Source organism: Phascolarctos cinereus, unplaced genomic scaffold (assembly GCF_003287225.1).
Source record: "Phascolarctos cinereus isolate Bilbo 61053 unplaced genomic scaffold, phaCin_HiC Scaffold_5;HRSCAF=322, whole genome shotgun sequence".
NCBI classification, from domain to species: Eukaryota; Metazoa; Chordata; class Mammalia; order Diprotodontia; family Phascolarctidae; genus Phascolarctos; species Phascolarctos cinereus.
Window position 1 is genome coordinate 413,297,328 of NW_027555958.1, and position 17,310 is coordinate 413,314,637.

Here is a 17,310-nt window from a genome sequence, read left to right on the forward strand (position 1 = left end):
TATGACATGCCCAACACAAGCACCATAGAAGCATAGGGAAGATAATAAGGTAAAAACCAAATCAAGAACTATTCATCAAGGATCCAAGCAAAAAAGAAAGTAAAAGAGGGTCGTTGCCCTCATACAGCTGAGAGTCTAGCTGGCAGGGCAAGACAAACACACATAAAACAATGAAAGTGTGATTTAATTCTGAACAATATGGTACTGACTACAGCAGCTCAAGTAGGAATTCAATTCAGGAAACATTTATTAAAAACCAATTATGTGCAAGGTATTGCATTAGGCATGGGATAGACAAAAATGAAAATGAAATTTTCCCTGCCCTCAGAGCTTTTGTTCTATTGGGGTGGTCAGGCTGGGGCAGGGGGGAGATGTCTGGCTGCCTCTTCTATTCCATGCTATGCCGTCTCCTCTTCATTCAACACAAGTTTCATGGACACAGACTTATTTTTCCTTCTCTTCCCAAGCTGCTCTGGACCATATCTCACTCAAATTCTTTGCTCTTCTCTGCAGGGCTGGATAACATGCACAAGATCACTTCCCAAGGGCGATATGAGTTGCGGATAGACATGCGAGACGGCCAAGAGGCAGCTTACGCCTATTATGACAAGTTCTCTATTGGGGACAGCAGAAGCCTCTACAAGCTCCGCATAGGAGACTACAATGGCACTGCTGGTACTTTCTTGCCTCCATTCAGAAACCAAGAGCCACAGGGACCTGGCAAAGCTGGTGGGCTTATGAAGCTCATGGATATTTCCACATCCAAATGATTAACTCTCTTCCTGGCACAAAGCAGTATAGTCTACTAAGAGTGTGGAGCTGAAGAGATAGGAAGGCTTGGATCCTATCCCTAGTTCTGTCCCTAACTAGCTATGTGGCCTTGAACAAGTCTTTTAACATCATTGTGCCTCAGTTTTCTTATCTATAAAATGGGGGAGATAATACCCACTCAATCTCAGAGTCATAAAGATAAAATGAAATGGCATAGGTAGAAGTGCTTTTTAAAGCAAAAAGTTCCATGTGAATTCAAGATATCATTCCTGTCATTCAGATTAATCAATAAATGGCTCATTGTCCTCTATTTTAATGAATAATTATTTGGATGGAAGTTTCCTAGTGGCAATGCATATAGCTATAAAAGCTTCATTCCAAATAAGTGATGATGTATTCCAGGGCCCCTGTTCTTGGAGAAGTCCTACCAATACAGATTAAGCTCCCCAGGTCAGGGAGGCAAATAAATCAGTCAATCAAGGAGAATTACCTCTGCCCCCACCGTGAGTCAGGCACAGCACTAAGTATGATGGGCTCACTTTATTTTTAACGTTTCCCTTCTGTTTTCATTCCTTTGCCTGAGGTGCATGCATGCTGATTGCCTCTGCCTAGGTTTTTGGTGGCATTGCTGCTAAGTGGAGCTCTTTTGTTATTGTTTAGTCATTTTTCAGTTATGTCTGACTCTTCACGACCCCTTTTTGGAGTATTCTTAGCAAAGATACTGAAGTGGCTTGCCATTTCCATCTCCAGCTCATTTTTCAGATGAGGAAACTGAGGCAAACAGGGTTAAGTGACTTCCCCAGGGTAACATAGTCTGAGGTCAGATTTAAACTCAAGAAAACGAGTCTTCCTGGCTCCAGGCCCAACACTCTATCCGCTGTGCCACCTACTACCCCAAGGGAGGCTCTAAGCCCCTATTATTCTGTCATTAATTTTATCCAGACAGACTCTCTGATCAGTTCCCAGTCTTTTGCTAGGAGCATCAAGTAAGATAATATATGTAAAGGTGTTTTGCAAACCTTAGAGAGCTACATAAATGAGAGAGCTATCGGTATAAATCCACAGACCACCTTCTCCGGTCACTCTGAACTACCTTCAGAAATGTTGCTGGCTGCTCTGTGTTCTTTGCTGCTCTTAGCGGCTGAGTTTTCCTTTGTCATGGTGTACATATCAATGATCATTTCCAGCGACAATCACACTATCTTGAAAAATTGCCACAAACCCTTCTGCTTAACTAGACAACATGCTGAGCTTTGATAATGATATTAACCACAACCTGCATTTATAGGGCACTTCCCAAGATGCCTGTGTCACCTTATGTGATCCTTACTACAACGCTATGAAGTCTATAACAGAGATATTCAATTTTTAAATTCTGGGACTGTGACTTGAGGAACTCTTGGTTTGAAAACTCCTTCCATAAATGCAGAACAACAATTCATCTGTCACTTGGGGTCTTAGAGAGTTGTCTGGGGGCAGAGAGATGAAGTGCCTTGCCTTTGGTCACATGACTTACTTGTATAGGGAGGACAGATAAAGGAATTTGAACCCAGTTCTTTCTGACAATAAGGCCAGCCCTCAATCAGCTCTACCATACTTCCTCTCAAGATACCAATTATTATCCCCATTTTACAGATGGGAAATCTGAGGTAAAAAAGAGGTAAACTGACTCACCACAGCCAATAAGTAGGAGAGCCAGAATTAAATGAGCCTAAGAACGCCTATAGTACTCTCTGAGCCACATTACTCTTAGTTGTAAGGTCATCTTTATTCAGATCTTGAAACACACTACTTTCAGTTGTTATGTCATCCTTATCGTTCAAGTCTTGAAACGAAGCTGATTAAGCCAGGAATGACCAGGAGCCACTCAAACTCTCATTTTACAATACGCAAGATTAATCCTATGCCTGTGGAGAAATTATCCCTGGTCCTTGTTTCTCTAAACGGCATAAGACACAAACCTTCCCAATTCCTCAAAACAGCATTTGAGGGGATGCACAAATCTAATTTAAACCAGAGTTTTACAGTTCTTGGTTTCACTGATCTTGTCTGTCTCTAACCTTGTCATATACACAGGTGACTTTCTGTTTTTCTTTCCTGCTTAACCATATCTCATATAGAGATAGTTGTGATGAGTTTTTATCAACCCATGTCTACTGGTTATAGTCTGATCTATTAGAGACAATTTCCTACTTCTAGTCTTGTGCTAGACGGTGCTTTTGTGAAAAAAAAATCACTTGATCTGTTGCCTATGTTCAGCAATCCTAGACAAATGGTTGTCTATCTTCAGCCTGAAGACCTAGAGGCAGAAAGATTTCATTGTCTTCCTCTCTTACAATTTTCAGAATCTAATATTTGTTCCAACTCCAGTCTCATTTAACTTGACTTGTTGCTCAATCTAATTTTTGGATTGACTTTTACCAGTTATGGGTTTATAAACATTTTCACTGGCTTTCATTCTATTTATCAGTGCCTCTTCTAGTCCCTCTACTCTAAGTTAAGTCTTTCCTACTGTTCTCAGCACAAAGATAAAAAAAAATTGTCTTCATCTAGGACTGTAATAGGTATCCAACATAAAATTACAAATCTATTTGTCAACAAAGATGGATTGAGTGCTAATATGAACTTAGCACTCTACTAATCACTTAACAAAAGAAGAGTGAGGAAGCATGATCCATAACCATAAAGAATCTACAATATTTTTTATGGACATGAAATGGGATTGGATAGTAAATATACACATATGTACATATGTATGTATATATCTACATGTGTATGTAGATATATACATATATAAATTCAGATAAAAAGTACCGTAACATATTTGAAGGTGAAAGGTGTCAGGTCTGACCATGGCAGACATTTCAACAATTTTTAGGGACTCCATTATGTCCCTAAACTGTGAATAAAATAAGTAGACAACAAGTCCTAAATTATGCAGTTATGATTTAAGTTTAGAAACCTAGAGAAGGGTGCTATCAATGTGAGGTGGGGCATTTGAGGAAGTCTTTGCAAAGATGGACACTGAACTGGTTTTTGATGAATAGAATGGATTAGGAAAGTCAGAGAGGATTGTGAATAGCATTTCAGGTGAGGCAAATAGCATGAGTAAAGGCCAAAATAATGATTATGACATAAAGTGTATATAATCAGGGGTCCTGTCTGACCAAAATAGATTGTATGAGCTGGGAAACAGTGATAAGTAATTTCAAATAGATTAGATAAACACAACAGAGATAGGATTGAGACGTAGAAGGGACTTCAGAAATTATCTTCATTTTAGAAATGAGGAAACTGACTCCCAAAGAATTAATATGACTTGTCCAAGGTCACACAGTTTATAAATAACAAGTATCAAGATCCAAACTACTCCAGATCTCTTTCTTCTATACCATGTGGCCTTTGTGGAACCAGATCCAAGAAAGACCTTGAAAGGTTGACTTAAGAATTGGGACTTGATGCAGCTGATAATAGAGACCTACTGTAGGTTATGAAACACAAGAGGAACATGCTGAAAGTGCTCTTTGTGAAGATTTTGCAAGAGGGAATAGAGTGGAAGAGATTAGCATTGTCAAAGTTCACAATTAAAAGGCGTAATAATCATTGCAAACAAAAGACCACAAGAACCTACGGTGCAGTAGAATGGAATCGGAGATTCAGAGCAATATTTAAAATGAAGAAATGACAACAGTTGGCGACATTAGATAGAGGGAATGAATGGGGGGGGGATTAAAGATGATTCCAAAGTGTCAATCCTAGGAGATGGGAAAATTGATAGAAATAGGAAATTGGAAAGGAGAGTCAATTTAGGTAGGGGAGATATGGTGAATGCTATTCGGGACATATTGAATGAGAGGTGATTGGGAAACATTCGAGTGAAATATCTTATCTACTACAAGGAATTTTGGACTAGAGCGCCAGTACACAGTTGGAACTAGAAATAAGAATTTGGGGATCATCCAGATAGAGTGTTAGCTGAAGCTATGGGAACTAGAGCCATAGGAGTCCTCTACAGAAATAGCACAGGGGGGTTAGGACAACATTCTGGGTAGATGATGGAAAGGGAGTTAACAAAGGACATAGGAAGGGAGCAGAGACATTGGGAGATTATCAGAAAAAAATGCAATATCATGAAAGCTAAGAGAGGACACATTTACAGGGAAGAGTGGGTGGGTGGTAGACAAATGCCAGAGAGAGTTTAAAGAGAATGGGCATTGAGAAACAGGCATTGGATTTGGCAAGGAGCTTGTAGTAACCTTTGTGAGAACAATTTCTGTGGGGTGGTAAGGACAAAAATTAAATTGCAGGAAGTTAAGAAAGGGGTAAGAGTGGTTAAGAAATGGAGGCAGCCGTCATGGATGGCATTCAAGGAGTGTGTTGCCCTCAGCTGAGCAAAAGTAAGTTGGGTTCAGATCCTCAAATCTAGACTGGCTTAGGTAGGTGCCATGAGGGATACAGTATAGTTATGTAATCAATTGCAGAAGAGTGTCAGCAGCCCCGAGAAGAGTTCTCTTTTATTTGAAGGAGCAAAGTTGTTTGTTAGTGTTATGTAAGGTAGATGACATTTAATCGTGTTTGAAGGTGGAAGTGCCAGGTTTAGGTTACTCACTTGCTATAAAACCTTTAATTTCCCCTAGGAAAAGATACAGCCTCCTCAGTTCAGCTCTGAAGGCCATCCATAAACTAGTTCCAACTCACCTTTCTAGTCTTAGCTCTCATTATTTTCCTTCACTAACTCTACATTCCTAGGAAACTGGACTTCTAGCCATTCCCCATGGTTGGCATCCCATCTCCAACCTCTGTGGAGTTGGAAAAGCCACACACCATGTCTGGGATGCATTCTTCTCCACCAAGCACTGTCTTTATCTTCCTGACAAGGCTTCTCTGGAGCCTGAAGGCTCAGCTCAGGAGTCATCGTACTTGATTCCCAACCCTTCCCCCAGTTATTAGAGCTTCCTCCCTCCTCCAATGCCCTTGCACTTACTTATCTACTCGACATTATCTCTATCCAGCCACATCTGGGTAGAAATGAGAACAACGGGCTTTTCATTTTTATCTTTGGATCTATCCCCAAAACTAGGTGCATGTAGTAGGCATTTAATACATCTTTGCTATACCAAGCACAAAGGAACATAAAGGAGCCCGTGAAGTGGGAAAGATGGAAAATGCTAGAGAGGGAGAGTATAATTGTAGGACTGAAGTGTTAGAGGAGGAGGGATGGGATTTGGATCATCAGAGAGGAGAGAAAACTTTTCCACTGAACTGGAAAGGAGGGTAAGATAAAACATAGGGAAAGTACTCTGTTAAAACTGGAGAGACTACAGCTCACGCCAGATGCTCTCTGTCTTCTCTGTGAAGCTGGGTATGAATCATCTGCTGACAGGAGAATAGAGGAGCAAAGGATTAGAGATAGGAGGAGAAAGAATTACAAGAACCAGACTGAAGTTGTACAGTAGGAATCTGTAATGGGCCAGGTAAGAATAGAACAGTGACTTATATATAACATCTTAAAGCTTGCAAAACACTTTACAAATATTATCATCTTGTTCTCCCAATAATCCTAGTAAGAAAGGGCTGTTATTATCCCCACTTGGGAGACTGAGGTTGAGAAAGGTTAAGTAACTTCCTCAGGATCACACAGCTAGTAAGTGTCTAAGGGAGGATTTGAACTCAAGTCTTCCTGACCCCAAGTCTGACACCTAGCTGCCTCTAAATCGATACGTGCTAGAATATGGATAATGAAGGTAGTCCAGTGCTGGAGATCAGCATGGTAGCCTGAGTGAAAGGCCAGCACGTGAGGGACTCCAGGTTGCTGGAGAAAGAAGCATTGAAGTAGTCAGCTTGGGGTGTAAGATGAAAGAGTCCTTTTCAGATAGTGGGTAGCTAATGGACTCTGTGAAATGGGAATGTTTGAGTGATTGAATTTCTTTGTGAGAGGAAAGCACATTTTCAGGGATAAGTAGCCATTAAATCCCACATCTCTTTCTTTCCAGGGGATTCCCTTACTTATCACCAAGGGCGGCCCTTCTCCACCGAGGACAGAGACAATGATGTTGCTGTTACCAATTGTGCCATGTCCTACAAGGGAGCTTGGTGGTATAAGAACTGCCACCGAACCAACCTAAATGGAAAGTATGGGGAGTCCAGGCACAGTCAGGTAAGGACAGATGTTGGGAGAAAGGAGTATTTGGGGGGTTGTTTTTTTTTTTAGAGAGTAATTGCCCTTTTTTTTTTTAACCATTTCATCCATCCAGGCAACTAAATATTGGTGTTTTATTTTAACTAATAGAGTCTGTAGTCCCTCTGCTTTTACAGGAGCATATGATTCTGAATACGTTTTCTCCCTTGTAAATGATCACATGGAATCCCATCTCCAGGAAGTCAAGAATACAGTGTAAATAATAGGATGAAAATAGGATAGAGGACTAGAAGTCAGAGGAGGAAAAAGGAAGAGTTTTCAATTTCATATCAGGTCTGACAAGAGACACTAATCTTCAGCAGGGTAGAGCCAACCAGAAAAGTCATCCCCAAAAGCTAGTACCCTGTAGGGTTCAAGTGGCCCTGGGGAAAGGGAAGAAGTATAGTTCAGTGGGAAGGAGACTTGAACTTGTTATCAAGGTCCTGTGCTGGCAGAAAAACCCAAACTCTGGAACAATAAGATGCTCAGGATGCCCCTTGGATCTTCCAGATTCACAAGACCATATAGGCTTCTCTATCAAGATTAGTTGCCAAGGTCCCACAAGAGTACTAAGAAAAAAAAGAGACTATAACCAAAATTGGTAGGACCTTTTGAATATCCCTTTGCAGCAAATCGGAGTCTCCTCTTCAACATGTAAGGTTAGCTGCCTGGAACCAGTTATGGAAGGTCTACATTTGTTCCAGACTGTCTCTCCAAGGCGCTTCCTTACATGTCATGGTTCTTCCAGTAGCAGCTTTCTAATGTCTTCCTCATGACAATGCCATGAGAGCAAGATGATTGGATCTGCAGGTGCACAAGACTCCCATAACACTTGGGGGAAAAAACTACCTGTTACTAGTACTAAAAGCCAAAAAGGTGACTCCCAGCAATTAAAGATAGAGTACCCCCATCTCAGACTGGAAGTCCATAGTTCCATGGCTGTTCAAAATGGAAAGATGGGCATCACTGGAGAGCCTGGCTGGAATGGAAGATCCATCAGATGTTACACGAATGGAAAACCTGCTAAACTCATATACTAGGTCCCTTTTTCCCTTTCCATCTCCTAAAAGCACACCATTCCCCATCTCTCCCAGCTAGGGTCTGGCTCATGGGAGTGATGGGAGAGTAAAAAGAGAGCATGACACCCTTATCATTCTTCTGAACAGGGAATCAACTGGTATCATTGGAAAGGCCACGAGTTCTCTATCCCCTTTGTGGAAATGAAGATGCGGCCTTACAACCACCGACCTGTGGTTGGAAGGAAGCGACGTTCCCTACATCTGTGAGCAGAGGAAAGACCATAAACAACCGACCTTTTCTGTCATTTGTTTATATTTTATAATATGAAATGAGGTTGGGGGGGGGAAATAATAATGATGTGCTATTGCAACCTACTAAGGGTATATAAAGGAAGTGGGAATGAAGCAGGAAGACAGTACAGAGAGGATAGTCAGGGCCACAGCATTCTCCTCTCCCAAGTCATAAAATTCTAAGGTCCTGACCCTTTGTCCCAGGTCTCCTTCCTATTTAACCATACCCCAACTCCTCGCTAAAGGAGACAAAGGAAAGTTTTCATAAAAGATCAAACCAGGGACAAGTCCAGTAGCCCTTACTTTTTGGTGGGTTAGGACTTTCATCTTCTTCCTTTGTCTTGTCTCTGAGATGCCCTTCATCTTCCTAACCTGAGAGTGGTGGTTATTGATGGTCTCTGAAATAGGGCCTTAACTCAATCCATTTGGCTGATTTATTAGCCAACTGTTAACATCAGTATGCCCTAAGTAGGAGGCCAACGGATGAGACAGCTCTTCAACATAATTTTTTCTGGCAACATGTTGGCTTTTCACCATTCTAGTGACCTGGGCTCCCTTCAAATGATTCTAAATTCTCAACTTTTGTCTTTTATTATTCTTACCCAAGAGATACTCATTCTTTCAAGATTTTCCAGGGAGCCCCACTTCTCTTTAATTTGCTAACAATGGCATTTCCCAATTGCATTTGTCATCCCCACTCCAGACACTGATGCAGAATATATAACACTTAAAATCCCTGACACTGGATTCCATAAGTCATGTCATATTGCACTATAAATCTCCCTCAACTCAACCAATCAACAGTTCTCTATGGAGTATCTATTACATGCTCAGCACCATGCTATGAGCCATACAGCAAAAACATAAGGTACAGTCCCTACCAACAAGGAGATTCTAATCCTCAGAGTAATTTCAGAAAACACTTGCAGAGTAAGTACCTGTTTCCTCAATGTTTGATCTTTTTTTTTTTGAGGAATTGCCAACTACCACAGTCCTGTACTCAGTCAATATCACTGAACTATGGGTGAACCAGTTAAAGTCAAAGTAATCCTGCCAAATAACCAGGCAGCTATTCCATCAGCCAGTATGGGGTGGCAGCAGTAGATTCTTGGTCCCAGTGGGGATGGAATGACCCCATTAGTCAATAAGCTCAAGAGAAACTTTCCTCCACCTTCCTTTATTATTTATCTAGGATAGGAAAAATGAAAAGTGCCAGAGCAAATTACATCTAGAAATCCAAAGGTGAAGAGGAGAGAACTGTGCCTACCTCCCATTTTATTACATGCTGTATCTTCACTATCACTATTTGATTTCTTTTTTTTTTTAAGCCTAAGAGGACAGGGAGTCACAGTGGCTATTTTGGAAGCTTTTTCTACTTTCAAAGTAGATTTCAACTACATCCTATACCAGCTTCTGAAATCTTTGTGCAGTTCCCCAGCTCTCTCCTTCTCTCTTTTTTTCAGTTCCATAGTGACAGTCCATTGACCACCTCCATTTTCTGCAAACCTAGGGCTCTATTCAGACCAGAGACTTTAGGACCCTTAGCCACCTTTCACTGTTTGAGTCTGAGAGTTAGAAATTTGCTCATGAAGTCATGAGTAATCCAACACAAACTTGACTACATAAGAAAGGAACAGCAATCCCTTGGGGCTAGCTAGCATATCTCCCAACACGTGTTTTCTTTTGGGGGGAAGTAAAACTGTTGTTGGGATTCAGTGAAGTGACAATCTGAGCACTGGGCCGCTTTAACATGCGTCTTAAGACCTTGGTACACCCAGCACTAAAAATAAAGCTAGTACTTTTCAGGTTAAATTCAGCATAGGCTCCGCAGAAGGTTAGTCAAAAAAAAAATGAACAAACAACCCATCTCATATATACATACACATATATACACACATATATGTATACACACATACATGAAAAAAAACAACAGAGCCTCTTCAGGAAGAGACTTTACTGGCCATCTAGTTCAATACCTTCATTTTATACAGTAGCAAACAGGCCCAGAGATGTTAAATGATTTTCTAAAGCTTGTATATTTGATTGGGGGCAGAGCCAGAATTATAACCCAGGTCTCCAAAAACTCCCAAGATAGTGTACATTTCGTGACACCAATCTACCTGTTCTGTTAAGTTGGTTGATATGTGGGCCAAAACAGTAGGAAGAACTACAGATGTTGGCAGGACAGAAATTGGCACAGGAGAGATGACCCATTTTAGAAAAATTGGAAAATTTAAAAAGATGCTTCCTTTACAATCAGGAGTCACATGTAAATCTCAGAGCCAAAGACAGAGAATTAGGACTTCAGGAAAGATCCTGACAAGTAAGGCATGAATCCACTTAGTGACCAGTCATGTCAATTAGCAAGGAAACAAGGTAACTTTAACTCTTTCATATATTTCTTAAGGTCATGTCCATAATGGGCCTGTGTGGTGAGAGTGGAGGCTAAAGTGCTGAAAAAGACATGACTTCTTTGGCCCCAATCAGCTTGTGTTATGAATATAGACTTAAGTCAAGAAAGTTTCCTTTAAAGCAGAATTCTGCTATTCGTTGAATTGAGCCACCTAGCAAGATCATTGTAGAAATAGCACGAATACAACCACACTGTAATAAAATATCATTTCACAGTTTTCCTTTGAGTAATTCTAAAAGTCCTATGTTATTCCTAAAAATGGAGTCGTAGTTTACCTTCCCTTAAAGAACCTGGTCATCCTTTCTCATTTATCCCTCAATGCTAATATATAAATGTTTAGTAGGGTATTGTAAAACACACTGACTACCTCATCACCTGCTTTCATAAACACATGCTCATCCCAACACATGCTTATCAACTATCAAAATGCCCTGATCTCCTGCTTCAGGCCCTACACAGTACCAGGACCTCCAACTATTTACCAAGAACATAGAAGACATTGGCAGATGTTAGAGCTGAAATAGACCTTAGTGGTCCAACCCCCTAATCTTACAAATGAAAAAACTGAGGCTAAGAGAGGTTATGTGACTGACCCAAGATCTCACAGGTAGGAAGCAATAGACTTGGGGATTTAACCCAGATCATTCTGATCTCCAAACTAGTGTTTTGCCATCATGCCTTGGCCAGTTACCAACATGACAGCTATAGTCTACAGAATTGCACGACCGACTATGGAGACAGAGTTATGAAACTGATTTAACCTACACAAAGAAACATCAATAAACACAAATGAGTCTTAATTTTCTTATAAACAGATGAAGACTAAATAGTTAGGAAAATTGGGGTGCCAATTTACTATACTCTCATTCAAAGACTGGACAGGTGCTAGGGCAGAAGGTGACAAGTAGAGAGACAGTGCTGTAAAAAAAATACAGCACAAGGGGAGGAATCAAAGACTGAGAAGCAATGGGATCTCTCCTCCAGACTCTGACAGCGATGTGCTTCCTGGACATAGTCATAAGTTGAGGCTGGATTTATCCAGCTATCCATTTGAATCCTTGGAGAACATTAATGGGGCTGGAAAATTCCAGCCAACCTAGAAAGACAGATTTTGAAAGCCTAACAAATATTCCTTGAAAGGAGCAACAAAATAAGGCTTAAGACATTGAGAAAGAAGGAATTATCCTGAAGGATACAGGAAGCTACATGGCATAGTGAAAAGAGCACTGGCTGTAGCATCAAGAAGCCCTGGGTTCAAATCCTGTCCCTGTTACTACTTGAGTGACACACACAAAATGAGTCATTTAATCTCCCTAGGCCTCAGTTTCCTTTTCTGTAAAAATTAGGGGGATTGTATTAGTTAGCCTCTGTGGTTCTTTCTAGCTCTAGATATATCATATCTAAGAAGGAAGTAAGAAGAGCTCTTAAACTCTAATAACCTCATACCACTTGGAAACTAACAGGGTCCATCCAAATTTAAAATAGTTATTGAAAGACAGGCATACCTTACAGAAGCCACATGAACAGTTACCTCCACAGCACTGGACACAAAGCCAATTAATCACAGTCCCATTTTAAAAATCCAGTCCATGAAAAGAGAAGTGACTTCATTCATCAGAACCCCTTACCCTTTGGGATGGGTCTATTTTATGGTTTTGATAGATCTTAGCCAACAGCTCCAAAATGGAGATGTTTCAATCACTCCTACTGTGTAATGCAGCCTGTTCTTTGTTCTCCCCATCCCAGACATGAAAACCATTGTGAGAAAAACAAATGGTTGGGATATAGAGTCAATTTTACCAGAAGTCCCTAATCAGCCTCTAATAAAGATTTCAGGGGAAAGAAGGCAGAACTCTCATCCTGAAAAGGAACTCCTCTAACACTGGAGAACTTCTTGGGGTTTATGTATTGTGGGTACCTTGCTAATTTCTCAATCCCTTTGACTTATCTCCACCCCCACTCCCCACCCTCAAAAAGGGCTTCTTCCCATCAGCGTTTGGTGAGCCTTCTTTGGAAATTTGTTAGGGAGCCCTCAAAGACTAAAAAGATCAGCATAGTTTGAATAAGCCCATGGAAAACCCTTTTCTTCACCTCTTATGTGTTGGAAATAGATTTGATGATCTCTAAGATCTTCTCCAGCTCTCACATTCTATTACCCTCTACCACTCCTTGCCTTAGTATGACTGAGCTGCATGGCCAGCTTCAGAATTTCAGGGGACTGAGCCGGTCTTGTGTGATTCAGGGATTCTTCTGCTTTTCACTCAAGGTTCCCAATACCCCAATCCCCAAATCCAACCTCATATGACCCATAGTGCCATTAACTGTAATAAGTTTTGTACCTACAGGTCATGGACAAAACTATTTGATGATATTCTGTGGGGAACTATACAATCAGCAAGCATGGCTGAAAAGTTTGTGCTTATTAAAATAGGTAATAGCTATATAGTGCTTTAAAGCTCATAAACACTTTCACTAATAATTCATTTGACTGAACATAGCAACCCGGGGAAGGGAGTAGTGCAAGTATTATTATTCCTGTTTTAAGGATGAGGATATTGAGATAAAGAAGTTAAGTGTCTTACCCATGATGAAACAGATCAAACCTTGAAACCAAGTCTTCTGATTCCAAGTGCAATGATTTTTTTTCCACTCATACATCACTAGCACCCTGTTTATTAGAACAACAGTAAGCCCTTGATTTGCTTATTAAGTACCCAGGATGCTGAATCTGAGAAAGACAGTGTGGTGTAGTGGGTAAGACTTGACCTCAAAGTCAGGAAGATTTGGGTTCAAGCTCTGCCTTTGACACATACTGGCTGTGTGATCTGGGATAAGTCACTTGACATCTCAGTGCTCTAGAAAACTCTAAGATTCTCGAAGACTGTATGCTCCAGAGAAGGGGCCTACCTCCCCTGGAAGAGGCAATTTCTTTACCTGGCAGCACTCTATACCGATGGAATCATAAGTGTAGTTTTTATCTGTATCCTACGTGCAAGGAACTGTCCTACATTCTGGAAGAGCTTTATGGCGATATTATAGGGTTAATACAGCCATACTGCAGAATTCTGGTGGTCATAATTTAAGGTATTTAATACCATATTAAAGGGTCCTTTTGCACATATTTCAGTGCCTCCATTCATTCATTCATTCATTAACCATTTATTAAATACCTACATGTGCAAAGGGAAGTTGCATAGTATAGCAGATAGATGATTGGCCCAGGAGTCAGGGAGATCTGGGTTCAAGGCTTTCCTCTGATGCTCACTAGGTATATGGCTGCAGGCAAGTTACTTAACCTCTCAGTGCCCCAGGCAACTCTCTAAGAATTTAAGTTAAGGTTGAGTTGTTAATGTGTACCCTTGGAGGGAGTTTCCATACCAGGAGTTCCTCAAACCAATGAAATAAATCATAGATGGGAGTGGGGAATAGAGCTCTATGCTAGGCACTGGAAGAGATTTAAGACTTGTATTTTGCTCACATTGTAGGGTCCCGATGGCCATTTTATAAGAGCTCTGTGGCCAGCATTCTAGCTATATTTTTTCCTACAACATTTATTTCCTCTACAATCCAGCCTCATATAGATGCAAATGAGATTCCCATCAATAGTTACTGATGTGTCTTAGCATTGCTTTACCCACACAAGCTCAAAGAACAAATGAAATTTTTTTAAAAAACTCTCCCCCAAAGAGAAGAAAAACTTCCATATGCTTCAAGTGAAGGGATTGGTGTAGGCTGCAGTTCAATTTCAGGAAATAGGTTTGGTTCACTCTAATTTCAACCACACTGCATTTGCTTACATGACTCTTTTTTTCCCCTTTCTTTGTTCTTCAAACATGTGAAGAACAGTCGAAAGATGAGAAGCTGGTGAATAGATGTAAAGTCAAAGCTGGCTTTCCACAGACATCTACCTATTAAAATTGCTCTGCAGGGTTAGTGGCATACATCCATCAACTGCTATACTTTTCCCCTCCCTGGAAGAGTCAAGACCAGAGAAGTTCTAATGACAGAGCAGGCAGCTATCTCACCCCCTTTTGCCTTCAGGTGTGAAATGGGAAGAGTAAGGGGCAGCTAGGTGGCACAGTGGATAGAGCACCAGCTCTGGAGTCAGGAGGACCTGAGTTCAAATCTGGCCTCACACTTTCCTAGCTCTGTGACCCTAGGCAAGTCACTTGACCCCAATAGCTTCCAAAAAAAAAAAAAGGAAGGAAGGAAGGAAGAAAAAGAAATGGAGGGAGTACTGAATTTGGAATCAGAGAGCCCGATTTTGAATTCTGGCCCTGCCCCTTATGAGCTGTGTGACCTGGGACAAGTCTCTCCATCTATCTGGTCCTCATCTGCAAAATGAGGGGTTAGACCAGATGATCCCTAAGATTGTAAATCAATTGCTCTCCTCATTTTTTTAATTAGTGAATCAGCCTCCAGTGCCATAGTAATGGCCCACAGACTGTCTACTTTAAATCTGATGAAACTGGAATCAAAGGAGGTTGTCCAACGCTGTGCAGAATTCAGTAGCAGAACTGAGGATGGAATCACCCACAGTGTTCCTCTCTAGACCCTACTTTAGGATGCCTGTCATCTTCATTTTTCTTTCTATGGGGAAAGAAAAAAAAGAAATAACTGTGCTCAAGCTCAACCAGTCTTGTCTGGTACCTCATCTTTCCCTTACTAATAGACACAAAACTAGCTCTTTTCTCTAGTGTTTCCAATCAACTTCTCTAAAATTTGCCCCCTCCCTACCTCTAACTGATATGTGATTTCATCAGATCTGTCTCATCTAACTGTCCAAATGTCCTTGAGTACTTCACAGTCTTTGAGCAGCATCATATTCTCGCTAGACATAAAAGCCTCCCCCAGGTTATTGTGGCTTATTGCATAACCTCTTGAATAACGCTGCTCTTGTTCCTTTGACAAAGTCTGCCTCTTTACTTAAGATAATTGAAACAGTTCTTGATTGTCTAGGCCATGAGGTTGGGCCTGACTGATGACGTGCTAGGTTTCCATTTCAGATCAATTTAACTCTCACTCTCTTGAGCCCTGTGGATGATAAACATAGGTTTTCTTGGGTTCTCCCCCATGGTTTAGTATTAATAAGTTGGATTCGTGTTTGCAAAGAGGTAGTATGGCAATATGATTAGAGGGAAGGCCTCGGAGTCAGGAAGTCTGGGGTTCAAGCTCCATTTCCAACAAACACTGGTTGTGTGACCCTGGACAACATATTTAACATCTCTGTGCCCTCCAAGCAATTCTCTAAGATTACAAGTTGAAGAACAGATGGGGACCTACACAGGCAGGAGTTTCCTCCCTAGGACTTTTCTATCACAGTGAAATCACAGGTCTGGTTCAAAAAGAAAAAAACACATCAAAATTACAGTCATATAGGAAGTTCAGTAGATGGCTCTTTTTGAGGAGAAGAAATACACACACACAAGGAATCTGAGGATACCTAAACAGCTCCAGAGATCCAGATGCACATCTAGCAAACAAATGATTGACACCAGCAAATCATTGACTCAACAGCTCCCAGAGTCAATGTTTGACATGACTTTGCCATCCTAGCTTTCTCAGAAATGCCTACTTGTCTTTCACTATTTTAGAGATATCTGATAGGAAGACCACAGCATTCTAAGATTCTTTATAAAAATTCATGGATTCATAAAACTTTATGACTGGAAACAAAATTAGAGAAAACAGTTAATAAAGGTCAAACCCTTCATTCTACAGATGAGGGAAACAAAGTCCAGAGAGGGAAAATTATTTGTCCAATACCATATAGTGATAGAGTAAGGAACAGATTCTATAACTCCTAAGTCAGTCTTTTCTGAAGCAAATATATAATATATGTATATATGTGTATATGTATATATATATGTGTGTGTGTGTGTGTGTGTGTGTGTATATATATACATACATATATATACATACATATATATGTATATATATACATATATATATACATATATACATATATATATGTATATATATACATATATATATATTCTCTTGGCATTAATTGAACCAAGTGACCACCATCTTAACATCTCCCAATGCCATCTCAAAGGGCCTTCTACTATCACTTCCTTTCTGTCTCCCTCTTATAAGAAGGGCATTCCACCAGCAAGCCTAGGGGTCTGCTCTCACCAGTAACTTTTGTAGACCCTGACAATCACTTCTAAGGATTGAGAAAATGTCCAAGTCTACACTTGGTAATGGTAGGGTCAGGGGAGAGGGGCAGAGAATCATGGAGAACTGAGAGGGATTGGACACAGAAATCATCTCTGTTCTCTTAGAAAATTAACTGCCTATCTTGCCCCCAATAAGAGGGACTCCCCGCTTAAAGAAGTGGAGCACTAATGGGGAAATTTTCTTAATTCTTTTAGGCAAAGAGTCCTCTTTCCTTTCATCTCCCACTTAATCCTTTTCACTGATGCTCTCTGTGGGGCAGGTCTAGCTCAGAAGGGGTATGATTATCTTCATCCTCAGCTCATGTGGCCCTACTTTGGAAACAGTGAAGATGGACTATGAAAGATCATATCCCTTTGCCCTTCATAAACTATTAAATTATTTTTTAATCTCCCAAAGGCGTGGGATGGAGGATAAAAACTAGGGGCTACCTCAGTACTAGTCATGCCAGTGAAAGA

General features: G+C 40.7%; 1 protein-coding gene and 1 long non-coding RNA gene across 6 annotated transcripts in view; one reads left to right on the forward strand and one right to left on the reverse strand.

Moving 5' to 3' along the window:
- TNR (tenascin R) overlaps window positions 1-8,389 on the forward strand; it is a 346,743-nt gene extending 338,354 nt beyond the window's left edge. For both annotated transcript variants that reach the window (XM_020970485.2, XM_020970486.2), the window contains 3 exons: window positions 514-675; window positions 6,765-6,928; window positions 8,116-8,389. In XM_020970485.2, coding sequence (XP_020826144.1) covers window positions 514-675; window positions 6,765-6,928; window positions 8,116-8,235 — 446 coding nt within the window. In that variant the 3' untranslated portion in view covers window positions 8,236-8,389. The remainder of the gene's footprint in view (window positions 1-513; window positions 676-6,764; window positions 6,929-8,115) is intronic.
- LOC110196972 (uncharacterized) overlaps window positions 1-17,310 on the reverse strand; it is a 154,104-nt gene that overhangs the window by 27,324 nt on the left and 109,470 nt on the right. The gene's annotated exons all lie outside the window — the stretch shown is intronic.